General features: G+C 43.6%; 1 protein-coding gene across 8 annotated transcripts in view; it reads left to right on the top strand.

Moving 5' to 3' along the window:
• Positions 1-16529, top strand: part of RPAP3 (RNA polymerase II associated protein 3) — a 319254-nt gene that overhangs the window by 264132 nt on the left and 38593 nt on the right. For all 8 annotated transcript variants that reach the window (XM_085653336.1, XM_085653330.1, XM_085653333.1 and 5 more), the window contains one exon: positions 11415-11512. In XM_085653336.1, coding sequence (XP_085509462.1) covers positions 11415-11512 — 98 coding nt within the window. The remainder of the gene's footprint in view (positions 1-11414; positions 11513-16529) is intronic.

The raw sequence follows: 16529 nt of genomic DNA, 5'->3' as shown, positions 1-16529 counted from the left end.
CAATAACATGTCTTTGGTCCACAGATAGGAAAAAGCAGAATTATCCTACACCAAAGGGCCTCAAATATAGGAAGAAAATGCAAAACCACATGTAGCGGTGTGGTATTGCCAGTGCTAGAAGTTTATATGGCTAATCTATGACAGGAGCCACTTATGGAGCAACACTTTGGGGCTGTCAAAGTGTACTCACTCACACAATCAAATACTTTACTATATACTGTTCAACCTCACCCCAAGCACTCCTCTTACACCTTTACTGACTACACTGGAACTGGTCTTCTATAAGGCAGCCCTGGTGTATCTAATCTGCATTGACAAAAGTGTATGCATCCCATGGCTAAGGAAAATAAAAAACTCTTGTGTGAAGTCAACATAGTGGAGGAAGTATGGTATTCCCCAGCTACAATGAAGAAATAAATTGTTGCTAAATTGAAGTATGTTTTCTGGGAATCTGTATTAGTGCAAACTTTGAAAGACCAAACAGTGGGTGAGTACTTTTGATGACCCCATGTTTGCTGGACACATCAATGCTTTGCAAGCGATGTGCAACCGAACCGCTGACAAGCCGATTCTGCGAACGAAGGCAGTTTACCTTATAAAGCTTTTTGCACCGTTCCACAACGGGCAGTCCTTTATGCTACCCATGTTTTTCCTTCTTCCTCATCCCACCAGGGAGGAGGAGAGACTTTATAGGCTGAACACAAACTCTTTGTCTGACATGTGGACAGCTAGAAGTGCAGAGCAGTTCAGAAGAGGATACTGTCCTAGTGAATTGTATTTTATATTAAAATCTGTTATGCCCTTGCCAAGAAGGGACCACCAGAAGGAATAAGAGCACACTCAAAAGAGGAAATTCACAATCTTTGACTATGGTCAGGTGTGTGCATATCACAGAAATATGCTGTGCAGCAAACTGGACTTACGTATTGCATTTTCAAACCATTATTGTTTGGATCAGAAGTGTGAAGGGATGGTCATTTGAATGGGCTGTTACATGCTTTGAAACTGTGTAGGCGTGACCATTCCATCAGACCCAACACCTGGTAAGTATTACTGGAGTACCTATTTAATACGTGAGGACTATGCAGGTAGAAGTAGCCATCAGAAGAAACAGTTACTTACCTTTGGTAACGATCTTTCTGGTGGATCTATCTGCAGATTCACCCACCTCTCCCTTCTGAAGGAAGGTTGTTGTCATCAAAATAATAATCTTCCAAGTTAGATTGGTTGCACTGCATATTCATTGTGGATGTAAGGCTGGCCTCGTCTCTGCCTATAAGGGCTTTGAAAAAAGAAATGGACCAGGAACTGATGTCAGTGTGCAGGAGTAGCGCTGTATGGCTCCAGTGAGGTCATGTTTGTGCAGTAACCGAGGATAAGACTGACCCGACACCACTTAGCGGCATGGGAGATCTGTTGCAAAATTTCCTGATCCAGTCTGATGCATGGGGATATTAAAAAGGTGAGAAATCTGCGTGTAGATGAAGTTTCCACGAGAAAGCTAGAACTGATGGTAACGTTTTCTTCTCGTCCCTTTAACTTTGACATTGAAAGGCCTTTTTAGATTTTGCCTGCATAGTGCTTGCGCTGTTCTTGAAAATATATTGTTTTTAATTTAAACTTAAAAGCGATTTACATCCTGCCTCCTCCCTTTCCTGGCTTCTCATTGGTTCCTGTGCTGTCACTTAACCTTCCTCCATTTCTATTGGCTGTAGCCTATTTTCCTGCATTTACCAATGCTTGTTCCTCATCTGCTTCTCTTATAAAAGAGGGGACTTAGAAGATTAAGCCTGCAGCTCGCTTACCCTGTGAGCAGAAGTGATGGCAACAAGGAAGGTAGTTTTGAGAGACAGCAAACCCAGGGGGCACAGTTATGAAGAGCCTCGAAGGGAGCACATATAAGAAAAGTGAGAACCAGATTTAAATTCCATTGGGACATTACGAAAGGAGATGGAGGAAACAAATGAGTAAGGCCCTTAAAGAATTTGTTAACAATAGGAAACTTAAATAAAGAAGGCTGAAATGGCAGCTTAAGAAAAGCAGAGATGACTGCAAGATATCCTTTAAGAGTGCCCAAAGCAGATAGATCCCTGCTGAACCAAAGAAAGAATGTACAGAAGGGCCTCAGAAAGAGGAGCAGAAAGGGGGTCAACAGCCTTTGTTGTGCACCATGCCACAACTTTGTTCCATCGACAGGCATATTCCATTTTAGAGGAGGGATGCCTGGCTGCCAAGATATCATCACAGACTTTGGGCAGAAGGTCGAAAGCTGTCAACTGTCGCCGCTCAATCTCTACACAAGGAAGGTGAGACTGAACAGGTTCGGGTGAAGCACCCTGCCTTGCTGCTGTGAAAAAAGATCCTCCCGAAGCGGTAGTCTGATCCGAGGAGCGATAGCCATGCTCACAAGGTCAGGGTACCCGACTCTTCATGCCCAATCCGGAGCTACAAAAATTACTTGAGCCCGGTCGTGCTTGATCTTCTTGAGCACTGTGGGCAGAAGTGGCACAGGCGGAAGGCGTACAAAAGGCCAAAGCTCCACTCCCGCCGAAAATCGTCAGAGCGAGCTCCGACTTGGAAACTCCTATGCGCAATACTGCTGACATTGTGCGTTCTCTTTGGAGGCGAGCATATCTAACCAAGGCTCTCCTCACCGCTGAAGAGACCGTGCACCACCTCTGGATGGAGACACCATTTGTGATAGACTAGGAAAAAGAAGGGGGTAATGGGTCCAGATATTATGCAGTCCTGTGTTTAATTAAGGATATTTTTAAGGGGCTACTTAGTCTGTTAGGAATTTGATCCTTTTATTGTGTCCAGTATTTTATGTATGATCGGGACTCTTTAAATCTTCAGTCTTTCAAAGCAAAGTCAAGACCGAAAGCAAAAGGTTTGTAACACAGCCAGTGTGTGTTTCGCACCCTAACAATGGCCTTTCTGCCGGGGGCTACCTCAGGGCATAAAGCAATCATAAGTTGTATTTCCTTAAGTGGTTTAGAGAAATCCCAAAGAAAACGTCCAACTTGTTTTCTAATGGTGAAGTATATTTGTGATGGTGATTTGGAGAAGATTTCAGTTGGCACGGGCAGTGATATACTAGGCACCGACGGCTAAGTTTGTCCACTCTGGCTTTCAGGGAGTCCGCCAAGTGTTCAACCACCAGGGTTATGTTCTGATGTTCCAGCCATGTCCAGAGCTGGAGAGCCTCTTGACAACGGGTCAACGACTCCTCCATACCCTGTTGGTTACAGGACCACATGGCGGTGGTGGTGTTGGTAAACACCTGCACCACTTTCCCCTTGAGAGAGGGCAGGAATGCTTTCAGTGTCAATCTGATCGCCTGTAGCTCCAAAGGCGTTGATATGAAGACAGGAGTCTGTCGGAGACCAGAAGACTTTGAGCTCTGCATCTCTCAATAGCCACCCCATCCCAGAAGTGACGCATCCATCACCACTGTTCGATCTGGTTGGGGAAGGGAGAGGGATCTTGCTCTGACCTAATCTAAGTTCGTTTTCCACCACTGCAGTTGGTGCACAGTTCCCTCCGAGATCTGGACGTAGTCGGAACGATTCCCCTGATACTTGTCTGAGAGAGATTCAGGTATGACTTTGTAACTTTGATAGTGAACCCCAGCAAATGCAGGAGGTTCGCTGTAGTCTGGAGGTGGGAGGCGATAGCCTGGGGCGAGCCCACCTTCAACAGACAGTAGTCAAGATAGTGGAAGACTGGAACCCGTGATCTGCGCAGATGAGATGCGCCCACCGCCATTACCTTTGTTGTGAACACCGAGGGGTGCTGCTGAGGCCAAAGGGGAGCACGGTGAACTGATAATGCTCGTGGCCCACCGTAAACCAAATGTATCGTCTGTGGGCTAGCAGATGGGGAATATAAAAATAAGCGCCCTGCAAGTCCAATGCCACCAACCAGTCTCCCGGGTCGATTGCAGACTGAACTTGGGCTAGGGTGAGCATTTTGAACTTCTCCTTCCAGAGGAAGAAGTTGAGGGCCCAGATATCTAGGATAAGATGCAAACCTTTGTTCTTCTTGGTTAACAGAATAACAACCAATGCCTACTTTGGGCACAGGGATCCCCTCTATATCTCCCTTGGCCAAGAGAGCCTATACTTCCTGGCGGAGAAGTGCCAAATGATCCTCCGACATGCGATTGTAAGAAGGTGGCATAGACGGCGTCTATGTAGGACACAAAATGTTATCCAAGCGCCCACGACGATGGACGTGCAGCTAACCGAAGCTACCTAACCAAGGGTACTGCTGAAGAAAAAATATCCCGATCCAGACTGACGCCTGAGGGAAATTCTAAGGTAAGGAATCTACAACTATCATATGTCTCTACCAGATACATCGTTAACAAAGGTAATTAACTTGTTCTTTCGCACCTTCAGACAAGCATTCAGAGCTCTCAGCTCAACAAATATTTTTCACCAAATTGTATTTCTACCCCCACAACCTCAAAACCACTTTAGTATGTCCTTTTCAAAACACATCCACCATGTAGGAGGCAGGATCAATGGTTTCCTCCAAGGGTGGCAGGACATCAGTTCGAACTCATACGTCCTCTGAATTGTCAAGCGGAGGCATGCCCTCCCATTTCTTTGTACCCCATCACACCTTCCATCCCCATCAGTGAGGCTGACTGAGGAATACTTGTATGTTGAACAGCAGGAAATGCTGGCCCTCTTGGTCAAAGGAGCTATAGAAAGGGTTCCAAGCTCGAACGTAGAAACTCAGTGTTACTCCTGCTACTTCCTTGTGGCAAAGGACGGAACCCTGCATCCTTTTTTAGATCTTTGCCCTCTCAGCACTTTCCTACAGAAGAACAAATCTAAGATGCTCACGCTGCGTAGGTTTTGCCAGTCTTGGATCACAGAGACTGAATGGTAGCATTGGACCTGTTGGATGCGTATTTCTATATTCCCCCAAGGCATTATCTGTGTTCTATAATGGGCCAGGATTATTTTCAGTTTGCAGTGCTCACATTTGACCTTAACAGTGCCCTACGGGTGGTCACAAATGTGATTCCTGCAGCGTACCTCTGGAGGGCAGGTGTACCAGTCTTTCCGTACTTCTATAGCTAGCTGTGAAGAAGAGCTTGCCACATGCAGTTGTAGACCACCTTAAGACAACGGTGAACCTCATAACATTGTTGGGATTCATGATCAACGTGCCAAAGTCAGACCTGACTCCTTCGCAGATGCTCCTGTGCACTGAATCTATCCAGGATAAAGTGCAGTTTTGTGCCTTCCCCTGAAGCAGTCTCCAGGACATTCGGGCTATAATCCTGATGTTTCAACCTCTTACCTAGATCTCAGTAAGATTGGCATTAAGGCTGCTGGACCTTCGCCCTGCATCCTGCTGGTCAACTACACCAGAAGGCACATGTCCGCTTTGCAATAGGACATAAAGTCCCAGTGGTCACAGACCCAGGGCCAGTGGTCACAGAACCAGGGGAACCTATCTGATTGACCCAGGTTTCAGAGGAGACTGCAAAAGATCTGCATTGGTGGCTGCTAGACTGCGATTGGACCACTGGCAGACCCCTCCCCATATCCTACCTCAAGCTTTCAGTGGTGATAGGTATTTCACTACTGAGCTGGGGAGGCCATCTGAGAAAGATAGAGATTAGAGTTCTCTGTTCTCCAGTGAAAGCCCACTCCACATCAATTTGTTGGATTTATGGGTGATCCACCCGGCGTTGAAGACCATCCTACTATTCATTAAGGGGAGCCTAGTATAGGTACTCACAGACAACATCACTGCCATGTGTATTGCAGCAAGTAGGGCGGAGTCAGGTCTATGCCAGGAGGCTCTGTGCCTCTGGAAGTGGCTGACTTGACAGGGCATTTCTCTGGTTGTGGTTGTGGACAAGCTGAGTTGCTGGTGCCTAGCAGATCATGAGTGACTGTTACACCCAGAGGTGGCGCAGGTTTTTTTTTTCAACAATGGGGAGAACACTGCTTTGAACACCACCAAAATGTTCAGTGTCAGCATTTTTGCATGCTAGAATTCCCAGGACAACTCTCACTAAGAGACACATTCCACCTAGAGTGAAGTTTGTAACTCTTTTTTTTTTTTTTTAAATATGTTTATTAACATTTTATATCACTCAATAGCATTACAAACAAGAGCCGGCGCTTACACAGAACATTCCAAGGCACAGCTTCCTTTGCACTATCATGCCCACTGTTACCCAATGGTATACTAACTGAATTATCACTCTCCCTGCAAACCTTGCGGAGTAGTCCCTTGTAATTCCACCATCCAATGTACATATGCTGGCAGATTGTAAGCATATAAGTCGCAGAGACTCCACTCAAAAGCTCCGTTGTGTAAGCGATACAATTAATCCAAAATCTAACACCTGCCCTTTGTTACAACCCCTCCCTCCACCCCCTACCCGCAACCCCTCCGGCATGACTTATTGGCTGGATACATATCAAGGCACTCAATTCTTTTAATCTACACCATAGACTTTCCCAACACAGGACCACTGACAACCCTTGTGTGATAGTGTATGAAGTTTGTAACCCATGTATGCCTTCACTTCTGCCCCTCTTGGCTCTAGTTCTCAAGGACGTCGAGACCAACTGAGCCCAAGTCATCCCAGTGGCTCCATATTTGGGACGGGAGATTGTGGCAACCAGAACTTCTTGGCATATTCATCTGTCCTCAGTTCAAGCTGCTACTTAGGGAGGATCTACTTTTGTAATGAAAGTACAGGGTCCTGCACTTGGGCCTCTACACTCTGCACCTCCATCCATGTAGATTAAGCAGCGTCAGCTAGTCCCCTTAGATCTTCCTCTTGAAGTTATTAATGTTATTCTGTCTGCCAGGCCATCTAGGAAAACGATGTATGCCTGTTGATAGGACAAGTGTATGATTGCTCCGCTGCAAGCTAAGCTGTCTGAACTGTTGTTGTTTGTTGTATCGTTAGCCCGGCTAGGACATTCGTATGGAATTGTTAATGGATATTTGTCACTTTTTTAAGGCTGCAGGATCAGCCTTCTTTGTTTAAATCACCTGTTCTAATGAGACTTCATAAAGGTTTACAACATATGTTTCTGCAGAAGCCCTTTCGAACACCACAGTGAAACTTGAATTCGGTAATTTTCTGAGGTGCACATCATTTTAACCAATGCACAGATAACCAATACATCTCTTGACCCTGAAGACTGTCTTTGTGATTGTGATAATGTCATCTCATTGTTACACACCGGTCAAGAAGCAACCTCTAGACAGATTCAGGACCCATTCTACCAGGGCCAATGCTGCTACCACAGTGCTGGCACAAGGAGTATTTGTCCTTGACATCTGTTACGTTGTGACGTGAGCATCAGTACATACGTTTACAAAGTATTCCTGCCTTGATATCCAGGTCCAACGTGATGGGCATTTCGCCCGTTTGGACCTGCATGACTTTTTGATGTGAGCCATTCCACAGGCCCATCATCTTGGAAAGGTAATGCTTTGGTATCTACCATAAAGGTGAGGAATGTCTGGTTAGAAGCATACATCTTTTGAACATGTTACTTACCTTCAGTAACACTCTTCCTGGCAGATACAACTGATTCCTCACTGCGTCCCACCTTCCCATCTTGTGGAGTGGTCTCTTTTCCGGTCTAAAAAGGTCCCAATTTTGGAATCTATACACTGGTACCTTTGTTTATTGTTGAGCTCCATGTTAGAGGGTGCAGATAGGGTCAAGAAAGAAACTGATGTTAACATGCAGTGGTGGCGCTTGTATGCAGCTCATCGTCACTTCTGGGGGGGGGAACAGTCAGCACAGAGACATACACCACCACTTTCCAGCATGTGGAAGCATTGCTTTTTAAAATCATCTGATCCACTCTGGTGAGGAATCTGTGATTAGATAATGTAACCACCAGAAAGAGCATTACCAAAGGTAGGTAACTTGTTCATTCTGGAGATTGCTCCAAAATTGAACTGCTTAGTAGAATCCCAGCACTCTAATCATTGACATTAAAATCCCTACATTGACTTCTACTGCTTGCTGGCATCACTGTCAGTAACTCATGTTTCAGCCACAAGTTCATCCCTGGAAAGACCACCAATTATCCTGGCATACAATTACAATATTATGTACCTGCAGTCATCAAACAGACACTGTTTATACAGCTCAAAAGGTGCCTGGTGTTTTGTCATTCAAAACCCTCAGCTATAGATTCCTGTTCTCTTGTCAATTTATAAAGAAGTTCAAGGTCCAGCTAGATGATAAATAGCTAAAAACTCTTATCTTATTTTATAACATTCACTACTCCTACCTGGAAATCGTGTTATGCATGTCGGATTACAGACCCCTACTTTGCAAAGTATTCATTTATTTATCAATGTATTCATTCATCCAAGACACTGCCAAGTACAAAGTATCTCCCAGAGGGGCTCCTTTTTCGGGTTACAAAACCCTTATTTGAGATTTCCTCTTTTACCCAGATTCTGTTGTTCAAATGAAAAGGGGAGCGATAACTATGTGTTGTATACTTCCAAGCTGCCAATTTTATCACAACACTGTTCTCTGGTTTGGTATCAGTGCAGTTCCTTGAGTTTACACAAATGATGTAGCCAAGGCAGATATGCACCTAACTCAGTGGAATTGGAGATCTAGTCATATTGGGAAGAGTGAGTTGATCATGACCCACTTGTCAAGCCTCCACTTTTCCATTAGACTGATGACCTTTCATACCATACTTGCTCAAATGAGGTGCCTTCAGAGCTGGCTCCCTCAGAGTTTAGCCTTTGGATAGTAATTGGCCAGGTGACCAATTATGATCTTGCTAGAAAACAATGGCCTTACCACAGGAAAGGCAAGTCACTCAAATAGAACCTTTCTCATGGATCATTTTAGATGTAATTTTTCTTAGAACCGCTAGACCTAGTTTGCCCGGCTTATACAGCAGAAGCGGAAGAGTTTTGTATCTTAATTTCTTTTAGAATTTATTAAATTAATTGCTCCTTGTGTTTTTTGATATGTCAACAAAATCTCCTGAGGAACTCCGAAATTATGTTAATTTTGTGAAGCACATATCTTGCTTAATAGCAATTTTTAGGGATTGTGTGTGTGTCTTAACAAATTTTAGGGTTTGTGTGTGTATGTATGTGTGAGAGAGAAAGGGGTCGGTGGCGCGAAACCTTATTACTACTTTTCGCAGGCTTTGTGCATGACTATGCCACTCTCCTATGGCTTTGCTCAACCTCTCTACTTTTTCATAAACTGCTGTATCTTGTGGGTGGCATGAAGTGCCTCTGATAGAATTAAAGAGAACTCTTACTAGATTAGATGTTACCTTGTTTCACTCTAACTGATATACTTTAGGATGTTGTGAAACATAGCTCAAATTAATGTAATGAAATACAATTACTTGAAAAACATCTAGCTGGACATTGGAGCACAGTATTTTGTTTAGGCACTCAGCATACTTGCCCTGATTACAACAAATTGAGGACTCAGTGAGGAAATATTGCACTCGAAAGTCAGAAAGCTCCTGGACCCAGTGGCTTCTAGGTTGGATATTTCGACACAGGTCTCGGGTAGACCATTATTAAACTGCAGTAGACATTGGTGTTTCCAGATTTTTACCTCAATCCGAGGATCCAAGTCTTACCTGATGGAATGTGCCTATGGAAAACCTAAAACATACAATATAATCATAGATTTCAGAATCCTCATTCATTCAGATTTTTCACACACATGATTTCTGAGTCTCTCGGAATGAGGGCCGCCATTGGGAGTCATTAAAACTACTCCTACAAATTAAACTGGACAGAACACGCCTGCTAGTGGAAAACAGCCATCTTATAGTTCCGTCATCAAATTTTAACAGATACCTTTCATTTTTATTTTGTTACCAGACATAAAAGGAGTTTAAATAATCAGTATCTGATCTTCCCAGTCATATTGCTATGGAAATGATCTGACCAACACTTGTTTAGCTCTGTGCATGCAAGCTTATTAAAGAAGAACTGCCCAGAACTTTAATGAAGCCAGTTCCAACGTATTCTTTGGTTCCTTTCTTGGCAGGGCATGCGCATTCACTTAAGACTGTTCTTGACAGGCTTCGTGAATATTGCATTGTCTTCCATATTTTGACTTATTACGTCTCCAAGCCTTTTAGCTATGCATTCTCATGTTCAAACCAGCACATGGGGTAAGGGTGAAAAGGAAGGAGAATTTATTAGGGATATGTAGGAAGCTGGCTCTGTATATACTAGACCAAAGTGAAGCATAGTGTGCAGAGAGTCCAGGGAGTCTCCAGAGGTATTGCAGACTCTAAATTACGTAAGTTTTAACAGCTCTCTTTGTGGTAGTGTGGGCTACCAGTTAGGCTTATCCAGAGGGTGCGTTAAGCATTTATTGTATTCACTCAATCAAGACTGATGCACACACTCAGAGACTCATTCCAGACCAATTAGCTAAGTATAAAAAAAAGGTATACTTGAATTTCATTTCTAGAACCAAGCAGAACTTGGTACCAGTAGGTTAAATATGCTTTCAATTGCAGACTTTTACACAGAAATGAAATTGAGGATGGATGTGCACTTGTTACAGGTTTGTATCACTTTAAAATGCAGTTTGAATTACATAGTAATTACTTTCAGATTATTTTTTAGTTACTTTTAGATTACTTTGAGATTTGAGAACTGAAGTGGTATGCCTAGATACCACACCTTAGGATCTCGCAATGCAAGGTGAGGAAGACTTTTTATACTTTGCAGTTTAGTTCTCTTTTCTCCATACAAACTTCAGTTCAACACTTAAAACATTTTAGGCCCAAAATCTCTTTAACATAGGTTCCTACGGGAGAAAAGTGTTAGCGGTTTCTCAGGTAAGTACATGACTTACGAGTGGGGGTTTTGAGGGTTAAGACCGAGGTTTCCCGGGGTCGAGATGGGCACTCGAGTTGCACCACCAGCAGCACTGGGGCTGCCGGGTGCAGAGTGCTGGGTTCCACTGTCAGCCAATGGGGCCTTTGGGTAGGGACTGCTTGCGAGCAGGACAGTTGGGTGTGGGAGCAAAGCTCCTAGGGTGAATGTCCGCACTGCAGGGACCAATGACCAGCACAAGAGCTGCAACACCAGCGGCACTGGGGCGGCCGGGTTCAGAGTGCAAAACGGACGTCAGGGATGCTGTGCTTTTCGATGGAGACTTTCCGTTCTGTGAAGTTGCTGCAGGCTCAGGAAGGGTGACTTCCTGAAGGCGACCATCGGCTAAATAGGTAAAAAGGGCCATTTCCTACAGGATAGAATAATATTCTTTTCAGAAGGTGAGAATGAAATGTATTTAGTAACCAATGTTTATGTTAATGAACCATATCTGTCTACTCCTTCAATATTTGTATTGTCGCTTAAGTAAACTGTTCATTGTATTTTTATTTTTTAAGCAAATTGAACCTTCGCTGTATCCTAAGCTGTTTCAAAAATCATTGGAACCTGATGTCTTAAACCAGATTTTGAAAATCTTACATGATTGTTATCTTGGGTATGTAAAGCTTCTTTAAATGTTCAACATTTCTTTGTATGTTATTTCTGCATGGCTGGTTTGCTACAGTAGGTCTTAAACCTCTCACAGCCAATTTGAAAATGTTGTCAGGAAATGCCAAAATGCACCTGTATGGGGACAGGTCCCATGCTTCTTTCTGAAGTAAATGCACTACCCTGGGCCAGTGGTTTATCCAGCTGATCATGTCATGGTACACTCTTCTATTTTTCAGAAGTGTGCCGCCATCCCCACCCTATTTTACTCCCCTCCCCTGTGAAAAAAATATGATGAAAGACATTAAATCTCTATTGTGAAAAAAATTAGATAGTGCTCAACCACCTTAAAGTGCAAGAAGGGCTGGAGTTGAAGATTTTTCTTGATTCCCCCAGAAAGGTAGGAGAATCACGTCCCACGATATTCTCATCATAGATGGTCACTCACCATGTGCCCTCTTATCCCTCACATTGATTCAGAAGCTCAGGAGGCAAGTGGCTCACGTCATTCCAACAATACCTACTTGATCAGATGTCCATGGAACCTGAATCTATTGATGATTAGTGTGGATCCCTGGTCGCCTGTCTTGATGTAGGAGGGTCTTGTGTCACAGCAGTAGGAGGATCTTTTTATAGTATACATAGTAATCCTGGCACACCTTGGAAGCATACTCTATTTGAAAACATTTAGTTGAACAATACTAAACAGCACCCCCTTACTCAAACATTAGCGAACCAATGTCTCCAGTTTTTTTACCTAAGTGTGTTGTATATAGAATTTGTTTACAGATGATTTATACCACATTGATCATTTTCTTCCTCATTTCTTTCCTGTTTAATTTTCTATATTGTGCTGTCTATACAGCCTTGTAAAAGCAGAAGATCTGCATAACATACGTTGGTTGGCTTTATACTGAACTGTAAATAATTTTGTTTAAAAAGATTTTGAAGTATTTTAGAATAGAGTTACTTTGTATCTAAGGTTTTGCAGTGCGCATTTTAGAGTTTGCCTGACAGTGAAGGTAGTCATGATGGTGGAGGACTTAAGGTCTGCCACTCTGCCTTTACTCTGCTCGCCAAAGTTAAAATTCACCGTAGGCCCTCTAGTGAACTCTCCTGGTTTGTATGTACGACCATCAGGGCGGTTCATACAGAGCCATTAAACTTTTAAGTGCTTTTACTTTCCCATAACCAAACTCCCAAAGGGGATGTTATTGCCTGGAAAAGCAAAAGCTAATGGCCCCAACACCATGGGAGTTATCTCCCCTGGTGTGGGGATCATTATTCCATTTATTTGTCCCTCACTGCCAGGATATTCCAGGCAGTGACTGACATAACCCCCCAAAAAAAGCCCACCAACTTTTCACTGTAAGAATGGCAGACGTTCAGATGGCCCTCCTCGGTCTGCCTGTACTCCCTCAGGCTGTTCAAGGAAGGTTTACATTGACAGGGCAAATTTTACTCTATCAGATGTAAGCTCAAATTTGGGCGGATGGACTTAGAGTTTGTCAAAGTGTACTCTGTATCATTTACGACAGAGTACTCTGTTAGCCAAACTCTAAATCTGGCCCATAAGGCCTTTAACTATCTATTGTTAAAAGGAAGAGGAACTACCATCCAAATCTGTTTAAATTATGTAGGGGGATTTCAACACTCCTTTCTACTCCCATGCCTTGTCCCCAATGGTTATCATAAAGGTGACATTTTAAAACAAATCTCATAGTTGCTGTGCACTTTTTATGTGTGCATAATCACAGACTAAGAATTACTTAAACTCTAATTTTTCATCTCAACTTAATATACTGCTAAATTAATCTTGGTGCTTAACCCTACATCATATTACAATGAGCCCCCCACAGGCTTTCCTTAACTTCAGCCTTACTTGTTTCCAGTACATCTACTCATGAATCTTGACATTAGATCATTGACTTCAGTCCCTGGTCCATTTGTGATGTATATTCAGTGCTCCATTGAAAGGTAAAAGCAGTGTTTAGTTGGTTAAAAAAAACGTTCAGGGGCCCAAAGCTTTTCTTCAAAGATACTGAATACCAAGTCTGCTTAGTCTTGAATGACCCTACACTTCCAGTATCTTAATCACACTTTTTTTTTCATCCTAACTTTCTCCCTTTGTCTCAATTTTCCTATCTTTCTCTTTTTCATTTGTTATTGCTTTTATTCCTTTCTGTCTCGTGCTCTGGGTCAAAGCCAGATAGTAGAGTATGTCCCGGACCAAACAAATGCTTGCGTATACCCACCAGTTGGAATCATTGGCAGAAAGTAGGCACTAGATTTAGGATTTTTAAAAACATGTTTAATGTGAAATCCGTCTACATAACGTAGTTCGTTATTATCTGTGTATTTTATTGTACTTGTTAAATTGCTTCCATTGCTAAGTAACAGTCGCATTTTATTCAGTATTAACCTCACATTGCTTGCTAAATAAATTACTTTGGGAGCAATTGCTGTCTCTTTCCTACTTTTAAGGAGAATCCCATTGGTTCTTAAAATTTCGTAAAATTGCTCTTTCCTAATTGGGTGCTGCCTTCTTAGTGGGAGCTTATAGAAAGCCTGTGATTTTAGTTAGAGATTCTTAGAGTTCATAGACAAGAAAATGAGCCAAATAGAATCCAGCAACAAAAGGAGAGAGTAGACTAGAAAAGTAATTGCCTTTTGTGATAAGGACATCTGCTGTGATTGCTATGAAATGTTCAAGGTGAGAAAGAGGTACATAAACAGAAGTGAGCTTTAAGCAGAAAAAACGTTCCAATTAAGAGAGATTATCTTACAAGGAAAACTATAGCACCAAGCGCAGTGTTTTGCAGAGCTAGGAGTGCAATAAACACACAGATATCATTACGCATATATGTAAATAACATATACCAGTAGTTGCATATACAAGAGCCGAGCACAGTTTGCCTTATTAGAGGGGTCTGTTGAGTTTTTAAATTTTTTTATTGTTGCATTGGCATCATTTGAATACCTGTGAACATTTATGGGAAAATCATGTATAGGACTGTATTCACTAGCTACATAGTACCAGCATATTCCATCCACTTGAAGCTAAACCATGAAAGCTATGTGGAAAGTTTGACTGGTCCTATTCATTGCTAACAGGAATAGCCAATTAGTATTCACATGTCTTTTTGAACCATTGGATAACTTCCCAATTCGATTGAGACTTCTACTTGCAGATTCCTTATCCTTAAATATCCCCAATTGTCAGACTGAATCCAGAAATGTTTGTGAGCAGTACCCATGTTTGCTGGAAGGTGGCGTCTTTCGGCTCCACGTAGCATCGTCCTCCCCGGATGTGACATGCGTGGTGTTTATATAGGTGCCACTTTAATGCACTGACTCCGGTTCTTTTCTTTTCGCACTAGTCAGCCCAGATTCGAAGAAAGGCTACCCAAGTCACTTTTTGTCTTTTCGGCCTCATGTCAAAGATTTTTTGAGACTTTGTCTCCTGATGTGAAAGATGTTAACCGGAAAACTGGAAAAGCGGTACCTATCATCAAAAGATGTCGGTAACAGACCTGCATTTTGTTTATCTCTGGTGTCTTGAGCAAGACCATGATTCCAAGACATACGAGGACTGCCGGGCCATGCTCCGGGACTGCTTCCTCAAGCTTCTTGCCACTCAGCGTCAATTACCTCCTCGATTCTCCAGATATCCTCCATGAGGAACGTCCCAAAATTGTTCATGAATTTGTACCCAGTGGTCGTTGTCCTTCTCCAAATCATTGGAGAAGTCTGGTAAGTCCCACAAAAATAACAAAAGTTGAAGAGGACTTTGACTTCACCGCACAAGTTTTCGAATGAGTGGCAGGCTGTCAGCACTCGAGACCTAGCATTGTGATGGTACCTGGGCTGCCTCTGCCTTAATATCCAGGAGCTGGAGCGACCCCCTTCCAAATTATGGAATTTTATGAGGCCGTGCGCTTTTTTTGGGCTGCCCACACCCTCTGAAGCTACTTCGGTCCCCATGGGTCTGGGAGGCACCCCTACTGGTCTTCTGCCAGTGGATTCACCCTCTGGTTCAGTAGGTCCCCACAGCTCCATTGAATGGTATGGAGCGGTGCCAGTAGAGCAACATCTTTCTTTCCCTGCAATCACTCCAGTGCTGACGCCCTGCGGTGGCACCGCCTCATCATCATTACTGACTCCGATACGGAGAGGGACAGACGTCGACCGCTGCAGGCTTCGCTAACCTATAGGGTAGAATCCCTATATTGGAGCCTGTGCCTTATTCATATGATAGGCCTGAATTGGGTGATGATTAGGAGGGTTCTGTGGACCCTTATGGATACCAGTGCTTAGACGATCCCAAGCACAACTGGTCAGCCGGGTCTGGTGGTTCTAATGCGTCCACTGCAGGGGCCTGTGTTAGACCTCATGACCAGAGGTTCAAATCCTGGCGGGTCCCCTCGACCTTTCATCAATCTGAGGTAGATAAAATGAGCACCATTGAGTTGGGTAACAATAGACATCTGTTGTTTAACGCCAAGATGCCTACTGGTGAGCGTACGATTTACAAATACACGTTATATTATGAGGATCTGGGGGATGCCAGTGGACTGGATACCTTTCCAGACAGTGGCCTGGTTTCTCCCACTGCCGTGGTTACAGATGAGGGGGTCTCATTCACAATGGTGGTGCGGAGTGTGGCTGTGATCCTAGACCGTACTCTACCCTCAGTGGCAGTGAAGACAAACGTCTTTCAGAGGTAATTTGCCCTTGAGTTGCTCCCACTTAACCATTACTCCTACTCAATGAACCCTTACTGACTCCTACTAGGGGCCTGGTCCAAACCCCCCACAGGGACTCCTGTGCATAGGGCGATTTGCCGCCGCTATTGCCCTGCCCCAGGGAACCCTAGTTTCCTCACCCACCACTCCACCCCGGAGAGCTTGGTGGTTCAGGCCTCCACCTCCAAAGTCAACCCCAGCACATTCCCTGCCACTCCACTGGATCAGGAAGCTAAAATGATGGATACCTTTGGGAAGAGGATGTTGTCTTCTAGCCAG

This window comes from Triturus cristatus, chromosome 4_1 (assembly GCF_964204655.1).
Source record: "Triturus cristatus chromosome 4_1, aTriCri1.1, whole genome shotgun sequence".
Classification (NCBI taxonomy): domain Eukaryota; kingdom Metazoa; phylum Chordata; class Amphibia; order Caudata; family Salamandridae; genus Triturus; species Triturus cristatus.
The sequence above is the reverse complement of the archived record's forward strand: the minus strand, read 5'-3'. Positions and strand labels throughout refer to the sequence as shown.